The sequence below is a fragment of the Littorina saxatilis genome, linkage group LG2 (genome assembly GCF_037325665.1).
Source record: "Littorina saxatilis isolate snail1 linkage group LG2, US_GU_Lsax_2.0, whole genome shotgun sequence".
In the NCBI taxonomy this organism is placed as follows: domain Eukaryota; kingdom Metazoa; phylum Mollusca; class Gastropoda; order Littorinimorpha; family Littorinidae; genus Littorina; species Littorina saxatilis.
The window spans coordinates 56,621,529-56,641,413 of record NC_090246.1 but is presented as its reverse complement, the minus strand read 5'-3'; the positions used below and the strand labels follow the sequence as shown (position 1 = coordinate 56,641,413).

Here is a 19,885-nt window from a genome sequence, read left to right as displayed (position 1 = left end):
CAAGTAAAAGCTATAAGCTGACCAGGGTCTACAAGTGTGTAAAAATAATACAACTGACATAAAGTGAAAAAACAAGTGTGAAATGTACTCACCTTCTCTCCGTTTCACATCTGGGGTCAAAGTCAATGATGAATTTTGTAGCACCTGGACAAGAAAACACCTGCAATAGAAAGATAAGTTCATATTGTCAGTACATACATAATTATACACAAATAAATATTTGATGACCCACAATGTTGAGAAATATCACACACGATTTTGTTAAGAATCTTAAAAGGCTGGTGATTATTAAGGGGAGGTGGGCCAGTGCACTACCTTTTTTTCAATTTTGAATGTTTTATTGTGTCTGAATGTTATTTTATGAAAGAAATGAACAAATGATGACAAAGAATAGTCACTTTTTGTATTTTCGGTTGCTGGTTTTTGTTTTACGCGACAAAAACAGTCAAAATACAGACAAAAGTGGAGTACAGGAGATACACGGATTTTCATCAGATGTGATTGTCACACTTCTAATTATTGTTTTATTTTATCCTTCTGGGTATGCTCTAGGGGATTACGAAGCAGATTTTGTTTATTATATTTATATTTGGAGTTAGGAACACTTCTTTGTTACAACTGTCAAACTTTAGGGTAACGCTTGCGAAATTATTTTTTGAAATAATATGGATATGACTATAATAAAATTTCAGCAAAATCCCTTCGTAATCCCCCAGAATGTTATATTCTGCACAAACTACAAAAGAAAATATTGCTCTAGCTAAATTACAGCCAGAGAAATCGCGTAACCCAAGACGTAACCGTAGGCAAAATGGCTGAACTGAGAAAAACGACATTGAAGATTGAACACCACAGAAACACTATTGAAACAGACACACAAGGACAAAACTGTGTTATGAATGAACAGCTTAGTTTATTTGAATTGCAAACTACTTAGCCTTTAGCACGCCAGCAGAGAATTTATGCGTCCATCCCTTCTTTCCCTCTGTCAACCAGCATGGGGATACTGCCCCAGCGCCTAAACGTGTATCAATGACCCGATTCTCGTTTGTATTTGCATGCGAGAATAACAGTATTTTTAACGGTAACTTACTTGAGCCAGAACGAGACTTATTTCCTTCCGTTATCTCGTCGATTTGTTGGTTTCCTCGAAGTTTTCTGCTTTTGTTTTTACATCGATACAGTACTTTGGTGCTTCGACAAGCAAGATGGAGGATGATGAGTTTGAAACTTTCGTTTGAGTTGTTTTTTGACAACAAATCGTACGTGGAATCTGAACGATTTACTGAGGAAGCTCTTCGCAATGAACTGTGTATCGCGGTGAAGAAAATGACACAGTTCGTCAAGACAGTGACGGAATTTACGAAAGTGCAGATTGATACAAACAGTTGCTGATCCAGTTTCGTTCGGGAAATGGCAGGCCCAGCAAACATTACCAATAATCTGACTGATGTTGGATACTTTCTCCTGTTTTTGTTTTTTTTGCGTAGCAAATGCTCAACTTGCTTGTCGAGGAGATACTGCACAGAAACTGACTCAAATTCAGCGCAAAGCAAGCCAGTGCCGAGACGTAAAAAGTGTGCTGCATGGCGTGTTCGGAAATGGCGACCTGTGGATCTGCGTGGAGATCAAAGCTTTCCTCTGTATCGGAAACACCGACAGAATCCAAACTTTGGCCTAGTACCAGCGGAACTACTTGTTGTTGCTAACCGAACTAATAAAGACATTGTCCTCTTTCTTATTTCGAGCCATTGTTATCGTATCAAAGGTTGTTTCTCAAGGAAAAATTCGCTTTCGGTTGTCACCGATCGTTTGATGTGTAACCAGGATGTTGTAAAACCGAGTGAACTTCGGGTGTTCCCGTCATGGCCGAGAGTCTCTTCGGTAGTTTCCGTATGCAAAATTCGTAAGCTGTTTTGGGTATTTTAGCAGATTATGTTTCCATAACATACCTATCATCCATGTGTGTCGGTGTTTTTGTCAAAAGTGTCCTATTTATCTGTCAATAAAGACAAAATGTGAACATGTGTGGCATTGATTGTCTTCTGTAGTCGATATTCCCCCGCCAAAAAATGTCTCATTTCAAAGGCTAGTTACGGCTTTGTCCTCAGCAAAACAGTGCATTCACGACATACGAAACTGCGCAGCAGCTCTTGACCTATAACATGACATCAGTGTTTTGATGAATGTTCCATTCACTCAGCCACTTGTCCGTTGCAAAGGCAGCAATCGTAATCGAACGGAAATGTCCTTATTTGGAAGGTACTCGACATCCATTGGTTCGTTTCATAAACCGAAATCGGGAACCAGTTTACTTTGTGAGTGCGCATGCTCAGCTTACGAATTTTGCATACGGAAACTACCGAAGAGACTCTCGGCCATGACGGGAACACCCGAAGTTCACTCGGTTTTACAACATCCTGGTTACACATCAAACGATCGGTGACAACCGAAAGCGAATTTTTCCTTGAGAAACAACCTTTGATACGATAACAATGGCTCGAAATAAGAAAAAGGACAATGTCTTTATTAGTTCGGTTAGCAACAACAAGTAGTTCCGCTGGTACTAGGCCAAAGTTTGGATTCTGTCGGTGTTTCCGATACAGAGGAAAGCTTTGATCTCCACGCAGATCCACAGGTCGCCATTTCCGAACACGCCATGCAGCACACTTTTTACGTCTCGGCACTGGCTTGCTTTGCGCTGAATTTGAGTCAGTTTCTGTGCAGTATCTCCTCGACAAGCAAGTTGAGCATTTGCTACGCAAAAAAACAAAAACAGGAGAAAGTATCCAACATCAGTCAGATTATCGGTAATGTTTGCTGGGCCTGCCATTTCCCGAACGAAACTGGATCAGCAACTGTTTATATCAATCTGCACTTTCGTAAATTCCGTCACTGTCTTGACGAACTGTGTCATTTTCTTCACCGCGATACACAGTTCATTGCGAAGAGCTTCCTCAGTAAATCGTTCAGATTCCACGTACGATTTGTTGTCAAAAAACAACTCAAACGAAAGTTTCAAACTCATCATCCTCCATCTTGCTTGTCGAAGCACCAAAGTACTGTATCGATGTAAAAACAAAAGCAGAAAACTTCGAGGAAACCAACAAATCGACGAGATAACGGAAGGAAATAAGTCTCGTTCTGGCTCAAGTAAGTTACCGTTAAAAATACCGTTATTCTCGCATGCAAATACAAACGAGAATCGGGTCATTGATACACGTTTAGCGCTGGGGCAGTATCCCCATGCTGGTTGACAGAGGGAAAGAAGGGATGGACGCATAAATTCTCTGCTGACGTGCTAAAGGCTAAGTAGATTGCAATTCAAATAAACTAAGCTGTTCATTCATAACACAGTTTTGTCCTTGTGTGTCTGTTTCAATAGTGTTTCTGTGGTGTTCAATCTTCAATGTCGTTTTTCTCAGTTCAGCCATTTTGCCTACGGTTACGTCTTGGGTTACGCGATTTCTCAGGCTGTAATTTAGCTAGAGCAATATTTTCTTTTGTAGTTTGTGCAGAATATAACATTCTGGGGGATTACGAAGGGATTTTGCTGAAATTTTATTATAGTCATATCCAGATTATTTCAAAAAATAATTTCGCAAGCGTTACCCTAAAGTTTGACAGTTGTAACAAAGAAGTGTTCCTAACTCCAAATATAAATATGATAAACAAAATCTGCTTCGTAATCCCCTAGAGCATACCCAGAAGGATAAAATAAAACAATAATTAGAAGTGTGACAATCACATCTGATGAAAATCCGTGTATCTCCTGTACTCCACTTTTGTCTGTATTTTGACTGTTTTTGTCGCGTAAAACAAAAACCAGCAACCGAAAATACAAAAAGTGACTATTCTTTGTCATCATTTGTTCATTTCTTTCATAAAATAACATTCAGACACAATAAAACATTCAAAATTGAAAAAAAGGTAGTGCACTGGCCCACCTCCCCTTAAGATAGAATGTAAGGCTTCTTTTTAAGCCTACTGTCTATATGATACTTACCGAGACAGTACTATTCTTGCACATTATCTATTATAGGCCGAAAAAATTGGACAAAACGCTGCGTGGGTACAATTATCTCCCATAACCATGCGCCACCGTGGATCCCAAGCACTGTCTGAGTGCTTCCCCCTTACAGGATGTAGGTGGCGCGTCCTCTTTCTTTATGAGCTGCAGACCCTCAAAAAGCCCATAACATATCAAGAGGGGAGGCGGGAGGGAAACTCTAATAGTACTGTCTCGGTAAGTATCATATAGACAGTAGGCTTAAAAAGAAGCCTTACAGTCAATATAACACTTACCTCGACAGTACTATTCTTGCACAGAATACCAGAGTGGTGTGAGGGTGATATGTAGAGTATTAAACTCCTTAATCAAAATCACTTAAATCCAAGGATTAAGATACCCAGGCAATTTTCGAACAGTACTACTGTAAAAGAAAATATACCCAAGAAAAATACCTTAGACTGACGTGACCATGCTGGCAACCACTGCTTTGGCAATGCCATACGACTGGTCAAGCCTGAGACTGGAAAAGTCTCGCATATAGTGGTTAATAAACGTGGCTGGAGTCTTCCAGAACGCGACCGCCATTATGCTTTGGAGCGAGGCACCCCGCACGTGCGCCAACGAGGAGCCGATAGCCCGAATCTCGTGTGCCCTGATGTCAGGGACCACATCCACTTGAGCATGAACATAAGCCTGTTTGATAAGCAAGGTCAGCCAACGAGCTAAAGTTTGTCTAGAAATATCCGATTGGTACTTCGGATTAAGCGAGACAAACAGTGACCGCTTAGAAGACCGAAAGCTACGTGTTCTATCCAGGTACACTCTAAGGGCACGTACTGGGCAGAGGAAGCGATCAGGGTCATCATGTTCAAGAGTGGGAGCCAAGGCTTGAATGACTACTGGTTTGGACAACTCCGAGGCATTCTGATTCTTGGCTCGAAAGTCTGGTAGGAAAGCCAACGTCACCTGATGTGTGGTGAACTCAATGTCAAATTCCAGGCCACTCAAAGCTTGAATACCACTGAGTCTACGGCAAGTGGCTAAAGCGATGAGGAACACAGTCTTAAAAGTCAGGAACTTGATACTAATGCCTGCCAGGGGTTCAAACTCCTTGCTACGCAGGAGTTTGAGAACCAGGAAGACATCCCACTTGGGAAATGAAACCCGAGGTTTAGACACCGCTGCATTGCTAATACCCGAAAGGACATTAGCAATGAGGGAGGAACTGATCAAGTGTTCAGGTCTGCGACCAGTAGCAGCCGCAATCGTGGAAGTGATGGCAGATTTGTATCCAAGAAGAGTCTTAGAAGAAAGACTCTTCTTTTGATACACTTCCACCAGGAAGTTGGCCAAGTCCTGTGTTGAGGGATAAAGCGGCTTTATCCCCTTGGACAAGGCGAAGGAGGCCCAAGCTCTCCAGCGTAAGTCATAGAGCTGATTAGTTGATCGCCTCTTAGCGTTCAAGGAAAACTCTACTGAACTCTTGTGCAATCCTAGTGCAAGCAGTTTGGAGCGCACAAGAGCCATGCGGTCAAGCACAGACTCTCTGGACGTGGATGAGGGAGGCCTGATCGAGGCTGGAGCAGACTTCCCCCGTCCAGATTCAGAGGTAGAGGGTCTACGTGGGTGAGACCGCGAAGATCTGGAAACCACGGAGCTGTTGGCCAGTAAGGCGCGACCAAAATCAGTCTTGGCCGTTCCTGCAGATACTTTGCCAGTACCCTCGGAATCAGAGATGTCGGGGGATAGGCGTAAGCATCGAGGAGCCTCCACGAGAGAGTGAATGCGTCCACGTGGAACGCATTCGTGTCTCGAAAGGGGCTGACGTACCTGGGAAGCCGAGCGCTGAATCGAGTTGCGAACAGATCGATCAGAGGACGGTCCCACCTTGCCCACAGACGCCGTAGAACGTTGTGAGCGATGGTCCATTCTGTGGGGAGAACCTGATCGCCCCGACTGAGAATGTCGGCCAGGGCGTTCAGTTTCCCCGGAACGAATTGGACTGACATCCGGACCTGATTGGTCTGGCACCAGAGCAGAATCTCCTCCGCTAACAGGGAGAGGGACCGAGAATTGGTGCCCCCCTGGTGGCGAAGGTAAGCTAGGCATGTGGTGTTGTCCCCGTGGACCAACACATCCTGATCCCGAATCAGGAGGCGAAACTCCAGCAGAGCCCGACGAACCGCCTCCAACTCTAGAAAGTTGATGTGTAGGAGGGACTCCTCCTGGGTCCAGACCCCCTGGGCCTCGTGCAGGTCCAGGTGGGCCCCCCAACCCCGCGTAGAAGCGTCGGTGTACAGGAAGAGAGACGGCCGTCTCGGTTGGATAGGCACCGCAGAGTTGAGCCAGATCGGGTCCAGCCATTGGACTACAGCCTCGTGAAACCAAGGCCCGATCTGGACCAACTCGGTGTAATCGAGAGGCCTGGAAGTCCGATCTGCTACTGCCCGTTGCAGGGGACGTTTGTGTAGCCTTGCAAGGGGCAGCAGCAGAGCGACAGACTCCATGGAACCCAACAGTTCCGCCAGCCGCCTGTGAGGAACAGCGCGGCAAGCCTGAATGGAGAGGATCTTTCGCCTCAGGGAGAGGATTCTGTCCGGGGAGGGAGACACAGTGTAAAGCACTGTGTCGAACGCCATCCCCAAGTAGCAAAACTGCTGGGCTGGCACGAGGTCTGACTTGTGCCACTGTATCTGGAACCCCAAAGCATGGGTCCGTTCCAGGACCTGCCGGGTGTGTTGGAGGCATTGATCGCGAGACTGGGCCAGGGTGAGCCAATCGTCCAAATATTGACGCAGACGCACACCCTGAGCTCTGACCAACGCCGCCAGCTCCTTGACCACCTTTGTAAAAATCAGCGGGGCCAAGGACAGGCCGAATGGGAGGGCCCGAAACTCGAACACTGTGCCCTCCCAAACAAACCGGAGCAGATGTCGGTACCCCGGGGCCACCAGGATGTGGAAGTAAGCATCCTGGAGGTCCACAGACGTGGCCCAATCGTTTGGCCGGATGGCCAACCGGACCGACGAAGGGGTTTCCATCTTGAACTTGCACCTGCGAAGGTACAAGTTCAAGGTGGAGAGGTCCAACACCGGCCTGAACCTGCCGTCCTTTTTGGGGACGGTGAACAGGCGGGAGTAGAACCCCGGAGAAGGCTGAGAAAGGGGGTAGACAGCCTTCTTCTCGACCAACGAGTTCACCTCGTCTTGAAGAGCCTGCCATCTGGCAGGGTCTCGAGGAGGGGGGAACGTCAAAGGTAGAGCGGACAATGGAGGTTGTGACGACAGCGGTAGAGAAAACCCCGACCCCACCACCCTCAAGATAAACTGGTTGGAGACCAGTCTGCCCCACATGTCGCGGGCCCGAAAAAGGGAACCGACGGACGAAAGAGGGGCAACTTGAGGGGGCGTCAACGTAGGGCCGGGACTCACTGAAAATTCTGCTGGCGGGCAGGCGCAGGCTTGCGACCACCCCCCTGGTGGTGCTGCTTACCCTTACCTGTCTGAGCACCCTTCTTCTTACGCTTGGGAGCACGAGAAGCCGGGGCCGCAGGGGGGAACGCGACAGGCGCCTGAGAGGAGGAAGAAGGAGGCAGTGAAACTGGCTTCTTCTTCTTCTTCTTCTGAGGCTGGGAGCTGGAGGTGACTGTAGCACTTCTCTTACTCCCCGCCGACGTCGCCGAAGCAGCGAGGCCAACCATCAGAGAATCAGTGTTCCTCTGGCGTGTGGACTCCACCACAGAACGGACAGTGCCCGGATGAAAAAGGGAAGAAGGCTGAGGAAACGTGTTCCTCAGACTCTTCCTCATATCCGGAGGCACTAAAGAAGTAGCCAGAAAATGATCACGGAACAGGGCCAACAAGTGGACCCGTGTTCCAATGGCCAATTCTGCCGCAGTCGTCACGCACGATCGCACGGCATGCAAAGCCCGATCCACTCGAACCGTGTCAAGGACCCGAGTGGAATCGGACTCTGCCCGATCGGGAGGGTCCAACAGTGTGGACAGCGTGCTCATCCATGTCAAGGCCTGTGATTGGGCCTCGACAATGGAAGAAACGGTGGCCTCAAGATTGTGGAACGAAGCAGAGCTCAGTTCCACCTTCTTGACCGAAGGCACCTCCCCAACGAACACATCACCGTCAGCCCCACCCTGAACACTCGAAGTCTGGAAAGGGAGAGTTCGAGAGTCAAAGGGAAAAGGGAGGGACGAAACAGATTGGACACGAGGAAACAGTGGAGGTGCGCCTCCCGAAGGAAAGCACGGCACTGAATCCGCGTCCTCCCGAGGAACATAGGTCGCGTTCGCACGTGAATCTGTACTCCTCAGGCGATGTGCTGCCGCTTCCACCGTGGCACTAAGACTAGGGTGGAACGCGAATTGCTGGCGGCCGGATCGTTCATAAAACGAGCCGCCGGCAGACGCGGCGTGTGCCTCCCGCGCCCGGGCCGAAGCGGACTCCAAGGACGAGAGGGCGTCGGAGGGAAGGACGTCCTGAAACTGTTCAAACGTCCTTCTAGCTGTGCGAGGGAGAGCCTCCTGCCTCTCGTCCTCAGACTCCACGTCCTGTGTGTCAACCGAAGGGTTGGGAACACTAGACGACAGACGCTTAAGAGAGGCATCCGTGGCGTCAAGACGCCGCGTGATGTCTGTCATGTACTGTTGGAAAGTACGAAGCATAGCTTCGGAAGTTCCATCAGAAACCGGCAAGGGTAGAGGATCAGTGTTAACCTCAGGGCGACCCTGATCCTCCTCCCCATCGTCCTCTGACTCACTCTCCTCTTCACTTCCCGACAACTCCTCAACAGCAGGAGTGTAGGAAGCTTGAGGGGGAGGAGCCGAAAGTGATGAAGTAGACTGTGACGAAACGCCCACTGAAGCAAGAGGCCGCGAAGACCCCTGCCCCAAAGACGAAACGTCTCCAGCAGCCGAAGGGAGAGAACAACAAAAACCCTGCGACTGTTGGGTCAGTCCAGCCAACGAACCCCCGCCATTTATAGACTGAACAGGGACCCATCGGGTCTGATCAGAAAAGAAATGGTCCGGTCCGGTCGGGGGTGCCGATCCGGTCCGGTCGGGTGGTCCGGTGTTCCGGTGGTCCGGTCCGGTCCGGTCGAGTGGTCCGGTGTTCCGGTGGTCCGGTCCGGTCCGGTGGTCCGGTCCGGTCCCGTACCATCCGGAGGTCCCGTTCGGCACAGAACCATCCGTACCCACAAAAGTGTTCGGGTGGTTCGGTCCGGACGTGGAAACACCGTACCATCCGGACCCGTAGGTCCGGTGGTCCGGTGTGTTCCGGTTCGGTGCCAGACCACCCGGACCAACAGAGGTGGTCGGGTGGTCCGGTCCCGACCGGACCACTGGTCCCGTACCGTACCATCCGGACCCGTAGGTCCGGTGGTCCGGTGTGTTCCGGTTCGGTGCCAGACCACCCGGACCAACAGAGGTGGTCGGGTGGTCCGGTCCCGACCGGACCACTGGTCCCGTACCGTACCATCCGGACCCGTAGGTCCGGGGGTCCGGCAAGGGCCAGAGGTACTGTCCCGCACCGGACCCTAAGGTCCGGTACGGTCCCGTACCATGGGTCCCGTCCGGACCAAACCCGGAGGTCAAGTCCAGTCGGGACCCGTGGGTCCGGTTCGATCCCGACCCGTAAGCCTGGACCGTTCCGGACCCTTGGTCCGGACCATCCGTCACCCGAACACCAGACGCTAAGGAATGGCGTGGGGTCAAGACGGTCCGGTCGGAGGTGTCGGTTTGAGCAACAGAAACAATGTTCCCGTCGCCCTGACCATTCGACAGAAGTACCACGTTCTGTCGAACACCTCCACGTCCAGTAACTAGTCGGCCGGAGCGTTTCATAGAGGGACAGCCACCAGTCACACGGACGTCAGAGGGAACCGTAGTAGCAGTGGTCGTAGGCACGATGCCTGAAACCCCTGCCCCCACAGGACCGCCCTGAACGGGGTCAATTCGCATCCCAACCCCAGCGGGGAGGGAATTCATAGACCCCGTCATCTCCTCCGATCTCCCCCCCCATGAGTCCGAGACTACTGTCGAAACAGCAGTAGACGACCCAGCGAGGGAGTTCAGAGGAGGACCCGTGTCCCTCCTGGCTTCCACAGCGGTGGAAACCGAGGAGGGCACAGGAGAGGCACCGGAAAAGAAAGAAGTCGAAACCTGAGTCTCTCCCGTAGCCCCTAGATCAGATTCACCAACCCCCAAAGAGGGTTGGGAATCGACCCGCCCCCGGATTCGAGCCAGGGAGGAGAAGGAAACCTTCCCCCCAGGCTTGAAACCGGGAGGAGCTGAAGCCTGAGACTGAGGGCCGGACAACGGCGTCGAAGGGGGGGAAGCGTGTTCCACGGAAGGAGAAGGAGAAAGACGCTTTTTCTTTCCCCTCGACCTTCCCCGAACCTTCGACGGCGCAGCCCCGCCCGAAGTCCCAGGTTCAAGCCCAGCCTGTTTGAGCAAGCTCGCATTGAGCTTGCTCAAACAGGCTTTCTCCGCCCTCCCTCGCCGCAAACGCAAAGCGTTTGGGGAGGGAGAGTCGGAGCGCCGAAAGGTCCCCCTGTCCGTGCGCAAAACATGACGCTGTGCGCCCGGAGAAGGGTTGCCCCCGGCAGACTCTGGTTCCGTAGAACCAGAGCCCAAAACAAGACGAGACATCCTACCTCGCCCTGTACGTACCCTTAAAAAATCGAGAATTAACAAAATTCAAAGAAAATTAGGTCAATACTCAAGTGAATGAGGCGAAACGAGAAGCAGACGACCGGTCACCACGAAGTAGGACGGTAGGCACGCCGAGTCCGCCACACAACAACGGAGGCACAAGTTGGAAGAAAAACAACGTAGCCTCAAGCCAGAAGTGGAATAACACACAAAAATCCAACAGGTGGTAATCCACACAGAAAAGAAGACTCTAGAATCCAAAATAATCCGGGAGCGCAGCAGAAACACAGCCTACTGTCACGCGCGAAAAAAGAAAGAGGACGCGCCACCTACATCCTGTAAGGGGGAAGCACTCAGACAGTGCTTGGGATCCACGGTGGCGCATGGTTATGGGAGATAATTGTACCCACGCAGCGTTTTGTCCAATTTTTTCGGCCTATAATAGATAATGTGCAAGAATAGTACTGTCGAGGTAAGTGTTATATTGACGTAGTAGGCAGCACAAAGATATTTCAACACTTTCAAGGACATTTCTAACAACCTCTTTGAACACTGTAAAAGGTTAATCACCAAATAGAGTTTACACTACAACACAGTACCTGTGTGATTGAAGAGTTGTTGTCATAGTTGTGGGGAGACTCCACCTCCCATGTGCGAAGAACAATGTCCTCGTTCTTCATGTCGCACCAGTTCTCACTTGTCATCTGCAGGTAAAGTAAACCATGTACATGCCTCTCTTTTCTGGTGCAATGGTACCCGTTATAAGGGGACACTTCCTGGGACCTGCCAAAAGTGTCACTACATTTTCGGCATTTAAATTCATACAGTACGGTGGTACCTGCAATGAAAGGACACCCTTCGGATCAGCCTAAGGTGTCCCTACATTGCAGGTGGTCTGTCATGACAGGTATATTTTGGTGGAGAAAAATCCAAAGGGACAACAGTGTCCTTTCATGGAAGGTGTCCTCTCGTCGGAGGTACTTCACATCGCAGATATGACTATAGCAGAACACAAGCTATGTTCTTTATTCAGAGGCACACTCTCACTGGAGGGGCTTCATATTAAAGGTACTATTGTACCAGATATCTAGTCAGCTTCAAGCCTTTTCTTATGTTAAAAACCTGTTGCTGTTTGTACACTGCCGGCAAACACTGACACAGCAACAGCAACCTGCACAGAGCTAGAACCAGGGGAGGTGATTTCTTTCTTTATTTGGTGTTTAACGTCGTTTTCAACAACGAAAGTTATATCGCGACGGGGAAAGGGGGGAGATGGGATAGAGCCACTTGTCAATTGTTTCTTGTTCACAAAAGCACTAATCAAAAATTTGCTCCAGGGGCTTGCAACATAGTACAATATATTACCTTACTGGGAGAATGCAAGTTTCCAGTACAAAGGACTTAACATTTCTTACATACTGCTTGACTAAAATCTTTACAAAAATTGACTATATTCTATGCAAGAAACACTTAACAAGGGTAAAAAGAGAAACAGAATCCGTTAGTCGCCTCTTACGACATGCTGGGGAGCATCGGGTAAATTCTTCCCCCTAACCCGCGGGGGGTACGGGAGGTGAAGCATACGTGGGATGCACAATGCGGAGGTAGCTTTAAGCCTGTCCTTAACTGGGCGAAGTCGACTAAGCAAAGTATACTCCGCATTGCTGGCCGTACGAAGCTTTAGCACTGGGTTTTTGGTGCGAAGTCTTTGTGAAGTCGACTTCAGGCTCAATTCAGGACCGCCTTAATATATACCTCTGGGAATAGTGACGGAGCACTTTTCTCCAGTGCACTGAGCGCTTCAAAGAGAGCGTAGAAGCTCTGCAGAACAGTGACTCTGGCGTTGGAGTCAAGACTGTCAACCAGAAACATCATAATCAGCACCTGAAACAAAACAGTTGTGAAATGAGACCAACATTTACTGTACATGCATATGATTTCGCAAATCAGAGAGCACTCCTTGCTCGCAACTAAATACAGTATCATTTGTCTCGCTGTCCAGGATTGACAATATAGACGTGTAATCGACAAGAAGAAGAACTCGCAACAATATAATATGAACGTTTAGTCCAGAGTTAACTACATGTGGTTTCTTTAACCCATTTTGGGCAGTAGCTGCTGGAGACCAGCACAACTTCTGCTCTGAGGTTAACTTTGAAGAAAGGTGCAAACAAAACTGTAGTGCCACAAACAGCTTCACTGTATTAGGCACTTATTCTTTGAAACTGAACAAGATTGTTTGGGAGATGTTAATGTTTTAACTAACAGAAGTCAACACTTGAAATGGTTGTGGTACAAATTATCACTGACAGAATATCAACACAATTACTATCACTGACAGAATATTGACACCATTACTATCACTGACAGAATATCAATACCATTACTATCACTGACAGAATATCAATACCATTACTATCACTGACAGAATATCAATACCATTACTATCACTGTCAGAATATCAATACCATTACTATCACTGACAGAATATCAACACCATTACTATCACTGTCAGAATATTAACACCATAACTATCACTGACAGAAGTCAACACTTGACATGGTTGTGGTACAAATTATCTCAGGATCTGTACGCAATGAGTTAAATATTTCACATTTGTTGACACAATTACTATCACTGTGAGAATATTAACACAATTACTATCACTGTGAGAATATTGACACAATTACTATCACTGTGAGAATATCGACACAATTACTATCACTGTCAGAATATTAACACAATTACTACCACTGTCAGAATATCAACACAATTACTATCACTGTGAGAATATTGACACTGCTATGAAGACAAAGACAAGCTGACCAGCTGTCTGACGATGGAGGAGAGGAAGGCAGGACTCATGTTCTTCACGTATTCCTCCAGCTTGGTCTTCTCTTTCTTCTGTAGCAGCTGGCACGCCTCCACTGCCTTGCCCGCCAGGTGAGTCGAGTCTGAAAACAGTGTTAGGTTCAGAGAACACAGTGGAACCCCCCTTTCAAGACCTTGCTTCCACAGCAGGTGGTCATCTTCCGCCTGAGAACGGGACACAACAGACTTAACCAGCATCTCCACAAGAAGCTGCATGTTGTGCCCTCCCCCATGTGTTCTTGTGGGGAAGCAGAGCAGGACACGGCCCACATCCTACGAGACTGCAGGAACCACCAGGTGCTGAGAGAGGAAATCTGGCCAATGCCGGAGTCCCTGCACAACAAGCTGTACGGGCCAGTGGCTGCGCTGCAGAGGACCACTAATTATATCTCAAGATCTGGACTCCAAGTGTGATCGGCGATCGAAAAGAAGAAGAAGACCTTGCTTTTTAGAATTTTCTCTTCTTCTTCTTCTTCTTCTTCTGCGTTCGTGGGCTGAAACTCCCACGTACACTCGTGTTCTTTGCACAAGTGGAATTTTACGTGTATGACTGTTTTTTTACCCCGCCATTTAGGCAGCCATACGCCGTTTTCGGAGGAAGCATGCTGGGTATTTTCGTGTTTCTATAACCCACCAAACTCCGACATGGATTACAGGATCTTTTTCGTGCGCACTTGGTCTTGTGCTTGCGTGTACACACGGGGGTTATTCGGACACCGAGGAGAGTCTGCACACAAAGTTGACTCTGAGAAATAAATCTCTCGCCGAACGTGGGGACGAACTCACGCTGACAGCGGCCAACTGGATACAAATCCAGCGCGCTACCGACTGAGCTACATCCCCGCCCGGAATTTTCTGTTCATAACCTCTGTAAATTTACCTCCATTTTAAGACTCCCTCTTTTTTAAGACCTGATTTTCTCACATTTGTTGAGGTCTTACACGGGGGGTTCCACTGTACTGAAACTTGCTGTAAGCCAAGACAGTTTCTCAAACAGATGTTATAATGGTGAGACTTTCTGTTATGTGCCCTCCTTCGGTGAATATGAAACGAAAAAAAGAGCAGGCAGTGGCATATAATCTAAACAAGAAAAAAATGACTACAGAAATAGAAAGTCTGTTATGCAAAGTGAAGAGAATTTGGGGAAAGGACCCATGTAAATAATCTTACCTCCATTTTCAGAACTAGGAAAGTGAGGAAGAGGTATATCTTACATTTACTGTGAACACTACTTAAAGCAATTCTTGACACATTTGTGTACTGAACATTTTGGAGGGTTAGATTTTGCTATTTGTTCAATGTTTTGTTGTACAATTCACATTAACTTTTCACTAAGTGTGTTTAAACTCAATCGTTTACAATTTTTGTGTCCTAAAACTTCACAAACTGCAAATACTCTGACAGATTAATTTTCCCAGCGTATCTGGCAGTCAACCACTAGGCTAAAGACTCATCTGACCACTGAACTCACATGTGACCAGCATGCTGGAAGCAGTGGCCTTGAGCTGGTCCGAGCTCTCCTGCTCCGTGAGTTGCTGCCAGCACCAGACCAGCAGTGAGGTCTGCAGGGCGCTGATGAGGCGGATGAGGTGCGTGATCTGGATGTTGTCCTCGTCACGAGACATGGCCATGGCCAGCTCCTGCCCCGCCACCACCACCAGCGTCCGCATCACGTCCAGCACCGGTCCACAGTCAAACGTCTGTCACGGAAAGAGGTGCTGCCACATTATTTCTCACCTCTAGTTTTGGATGACTACTTCAGCTAAAGTACAGGTATAATTATTTCCTTAGGGTTTTATTTTCAGCCCCTTCCCTCTGCATCCCCTTGCCCTTCACTCGCACCCCCCACCACCACTACCTCCCCCCACCCTCCCATTTTTTCTTCCACCTCCATCTCACATCTCCCTTATTCATTATGTTGTTCCTAAAATGTGTATGAGCTGCTGCTTGGATTTTTCTTTCCTGTGTATCTACCCACTGGCTGCTGTTCATTGTTCAGAAGTGATTTTGAGGTCTGTAACACGTGCAACCATTTCATTGTACATTGTTGTGCATGCAATGACACTAACATTTGTGTACGTAATAGCCGACTCACAAACCATACAACAACAATCAAAATATACAATCTTTCAATACAATATATCATTAGACATTTTCGCCAAATAAAAATGTTGCTAACAAGAGACACTTTCTCAGGCTAGCACAAGGGACATTTACTCAGTGTAGCACACATAAGTAAGGTAACTCCTTGTAGTTGAATTCACATAATGTAATCGAAAAAAAATAGGGTACAGTGGAACCTCCCTTTTAAGACTCCCTCCTTTATAAGACCTGATTTTGTCAGATTTTTTTTTGGTTTTCAAAGCGGGGTTCCACTGTACTACAAACAGGGATAAAACTCTTCACAGAAACTACCTCAGTGGGCACTTTCGGCAGGTCCAGCAGGCCGTGGGGGTCGACGGCACTGAAATACTGACACAGCGACTGGAACACCAGCGTCACTGATGGGGCAGTTGCCAGCTTCTGCAAAACAACAGTCTGCATTGTCGTCATCAGTGATCATCCCTGTCATACTTGACATTTTCAGAAATATTCAACATCACAGGCTTCATTTCATGGTATTTTCTTCAGTTTGATGAACTATCATAAATGACAGATTGTTAACAAGCTTTTGTAAACTCTTCTATGCAAGTTTGTATCAAGACAAGTGTGTGCATGAACACAGACAGACAGACAGACACATGCATGCACACATACTCTCTCTCACACACACATAAACGCACTCACGCATACTCTCTCTCTGTCTCTCTCTCTCTCTCAGCAAATAAAACCACAAAGGCATAATCAAGCTAATGGCAAACAAAAAAGAAAAGATGAAGGCCTAAACTTGTGATGCACTACTCACATCCACATTGTTCATCATGGAGAAAAGACGCTGTCGCTTGGATTCTTTGTCCGGGAAGAACAGAGAGGCACCTGCACACAAAACACAACTACAATGCATCCTTCAGTTAAATCAATATTACAGATTGTAAGGCTTCTTTTTAAGCCTACTGTCTATATGATACTTACCGAGACAGTACTATTCTTGCACATTATCTATTATAGGCCGAAAAAATTGGACAAAACGCTGAGTGGGTACAATTATCTCCCATAACCATGCGCCACCGTGGATCCCAAGCACTGTCCGAGTGCTTCCCCCTTACAGGATGTAGGTGGCGCGTCCTCTTTCTTTATGAGCTGCAGACCCTCAAAAAGCCCATAACATATCAAGAGGGGAGGCGGGAGGGAAACTCTAATAGTACTGTCTCGGTAAGTATCATATAGACAGTAGGCTTAAAAAGAAGCCTTACAGTCAATATAACACTTACCTCGACAGTACTATTCTTGCACAGAATACCAGAGTGGTGTGAGGGTGATATGTAGAGTATTAAACTCCTTAATCAAAATCACTTAAATCCAAGGATTAAGATACCCAGGCAATTTTCGAACAGTACTACCGTAAAAGAAAATATACCCAAGAAACATACCTTAGACTGACGTGACCATGCTGGCAACCACTGCTGTGTGGTGAACTCAATGTCAAAGTCCAGGCCACTCAAAGCTTGAATACCACTGAGTCTACGGCAAGTGGCTAAAGCGATGAGGAACAATTAGTCTTAAAAATCAGCAACTTGATACTGATGCCTGCCAGGGGTTCAAACTCATTGCTACGCAGGAGTTTGAGGACCAGAAAGACATCCCCCTTGGGAAATGAAACCCGAGGTTTAGACACCGCTGCATTGCTAATACCCGAAAGGACATTAGCGATGAGGGAGGACCTGATCAAGTGTTCAGGTCTGCGACCAGTAGCGGCCGCAATCGTGGAAGCGATGGCAGATCTGTATCCAAGAAGAGTCTTAGAAGAAAGACTCTTCTTTTGATACACTTCCACCAGGAAGTTGGCCAAGTCCTGTGTTGAGGGATAAAACGGCTTTATCCCCTTGGACAAGGCGAAGGAGGCCCAAGCTCTCCAGCGTAAGTCGTAGAGCTGATTAGTTGATCGCCTCTTAGCGTTCAAGGAAAACTCTACTGAACTCTTGTGCAATCCTAGTGCAAGCAGTTTGGAGCGCACAAGAGCCATGCGGTCAAGCACAGACTCTCTGGACGTGGATGAGGGAGGCATGATCGAGGCTGGAGCAGACCTCCCCCGTCCAGATCCAGAGGTAGAGGGTCTACGTGGGTGAGACCGCGAAGATCTGGAAACCACAGAGCTGTTGGCCAGTAAGGCGCGACCAAAATCAGTCTTGGTCGTTCCTGCAGATATTTTGCCAGCACCCTCGGAATCAGAGATGTCGGGGGATAGGCGTAAGCATCGAGGAGCCTCCACAAGAGAGTGAATGCGTCCAAGTGGAACGCATTCATGTCTCGAAAGGGGCTGACGTACCTGGGAAGCCGAGCGCTGAATCGAGTTGCGAACCGATCGATCAGAGGACGGTCCCACCTTGCCCACAGACGCTGTAGAACGTTGTGAGCGATGGTCCATTCTGTGGAGAGAACCTGATCGCCCCGACTGAGAATGTCGACCAGGGCGTTCAGTTTCCCCGGAACGAACTGGACTGACATCCGGACCTGATTGGTCTGGCACCAGAGCAGAATCTCCTCCGCCAACAGGTAGAGGGACCGAGAATTGGTGCCCCCCTGGTGGCGAAGGTAAGCTAAGCATGTGGTGTTGTTGTCCCCGTTGAAAATCAGAGGGGCCAAGGACAGGCCGAATGGGAGGGCCCGAAACTCGAACACTGTGCCCTCCCAAACGAACCGGAGCAGATGTCGGTACCCCGGGGCCACCAGGATGTGGAAGTAAGCATCCTGGAGGTCCCAGACATGGCCCAATCGTTTGGCCGGATGGCCAACCGGACCGACGAAGGGGTTTCCATCTTGAACTTGCACCTGTGAAAGTACAAGTTCAAGGTGGAGAGGTCCAACACCGGCCTGAACCGGCCGTCCTTTTTGGGGACGGTGAACAGGCGGGAGCAGAACCCCGGAGAAGGCTGAGAAAGGGGGTAGACCGCCTTCTTCTCGACCAACGAGTTCACCTCGTCCTGAAGAGCCTGCCATCTGGCAGGGTCTCGAGGAGGGGGGAACGTCCAGGGTAGAGCGGACAATGGAGGTTGTGACGACAGCGGTAGAGAAAACTCCGACCACACCACCCTCAAGAAAAACTGGTTGGAGACCAGTCTGCCCCACATGCCGCGGGCCCGAAAAAGGGAACCGACGGACGAAAGAGGGGCAACTTGAGGGGGCGTCAACGTAGGGCCGGGACTCACTGAAAATTCTGCTGGTGGGCAGGCGCAGGCTTGCGACCACCCCTCCTGGTGGTGCTGCTTCCCCTTACCTGTCTGAGCACCCTTCGTCTTGCTTGAGAACGCAACAGGCGCCTAAGAGGAGGAAGAAGGAGGCAGTGAAACTGGCTTCTTCTTCTTCTTCTTCTTCTGAGGCTGGGAGCTGGAGGTGACTGTAGCACTTCTCTTACTCCCCGCCGCCGTCGCCGAAGCAGCGAGGCCAACCATCAGAGAATCAGTGTTCCTCTGGCGTGTGGACTCCACCACAGAACGAACAGTGTCCGGATGAAAGAGGGAAGAAGGCTGAGGAAACGTGTTCCTCAGACTCTTCCTCATATCCGGAGGCACTATAGAAGTAGGCAGAAAATGATCACGGAACAGGGCCAATAAAGTGGACCCGTGTTCCAATGGCCAATTCTGCCGCAGACGTCACGCACGATCGCACGGCATGCAAAGCCCGATCCACTCGAACCGTGTCAAGGACCCGAGTGGAATCGGACTCTGCCCGATCGGGAGGGTCCAACAGTGTGGACAGCGTGCTCATCCATGTCAAGGCCTGTGATTGGGCCTCGACTGTGGAAGAAACGGTGGCCTCAAGATTGTGGAACGAAGCAGAGCTCAGTTCCACCTTCTTGACCGAAGGCACCTCCCCAACGAACACATCACCGTCAGCCCCACCCTAAACACTCGAAGTCTGGAAAGGGAGAGTTCGAGAGTCAAAGGGAAAAGGGAGGGACGAAACAGATTGGACACGAGGAAACAGTGGAGGTGCGCCTCCCGAAGGAAAGCATGGCACTGAACCCGCGTCCTCCCGAGGAACATAGGTCGCGTTTGCACGTGAATCTGTACTCCTCAGGCGATGTGCTGCCGCTTCCACCGTGGCACTAAGACTAGGGTGGAACGCGAATTGCCGGCGGACGGATCGTTCATAAAACGAGCCGCCGGCAGACGCGGCGTGAGCCTCCCGCGCCCGGGCCGAAGCGGACTCAAAGGACGAGAGGGCGTCTCAGGGAA

General features: G+C 48.9%; 1 protein-coding gene across 2 annotated transcripts in view; it reads right to left on the bottom strand.

Annotated features, from left to right (window-relative positions):
- LOC138959313 (zinc finger ZZ-type and EF-hand domain-containing protein 1-like) overlaps positions 1-19,885 on the bottom strand; it is a 115,672-nt gene that overhangs the window by 64,201 nt on the left and 31,586 nt on the right. For both annotated transcript variants that reach the window (XM_070330738.1, XM_070330739.1), the window contains exons 27-33: positions 16,456-16,526; positions 15,966-16,073; positions 15,022-15,250; positions 13,506-13,633; positions 12,435-12,563; positions 11,279-11,383; positions 93-160 (exon numbers count right to left, since the gene is read on the bottom strand). In XM_070330738.1, coding sequence (XP_070186839.1) covers positions 93-160; positions 11,279-11,383; positions 12,435-12,563; positions 13,506-13,633; positions 15,022-15,250; positions 15,966-16,073; positions 16,456-16,526 — 838 coding nt within the window. The remainder of the gene's footprint in view (positions 1-92; positions 161-11,278; positions 11,384-12,434; positions 12,564-13,505; positions 13,634-15,021; positions 15,251-15,965; positions 16,074-16,455; positions 16,527-19,885) is intronic.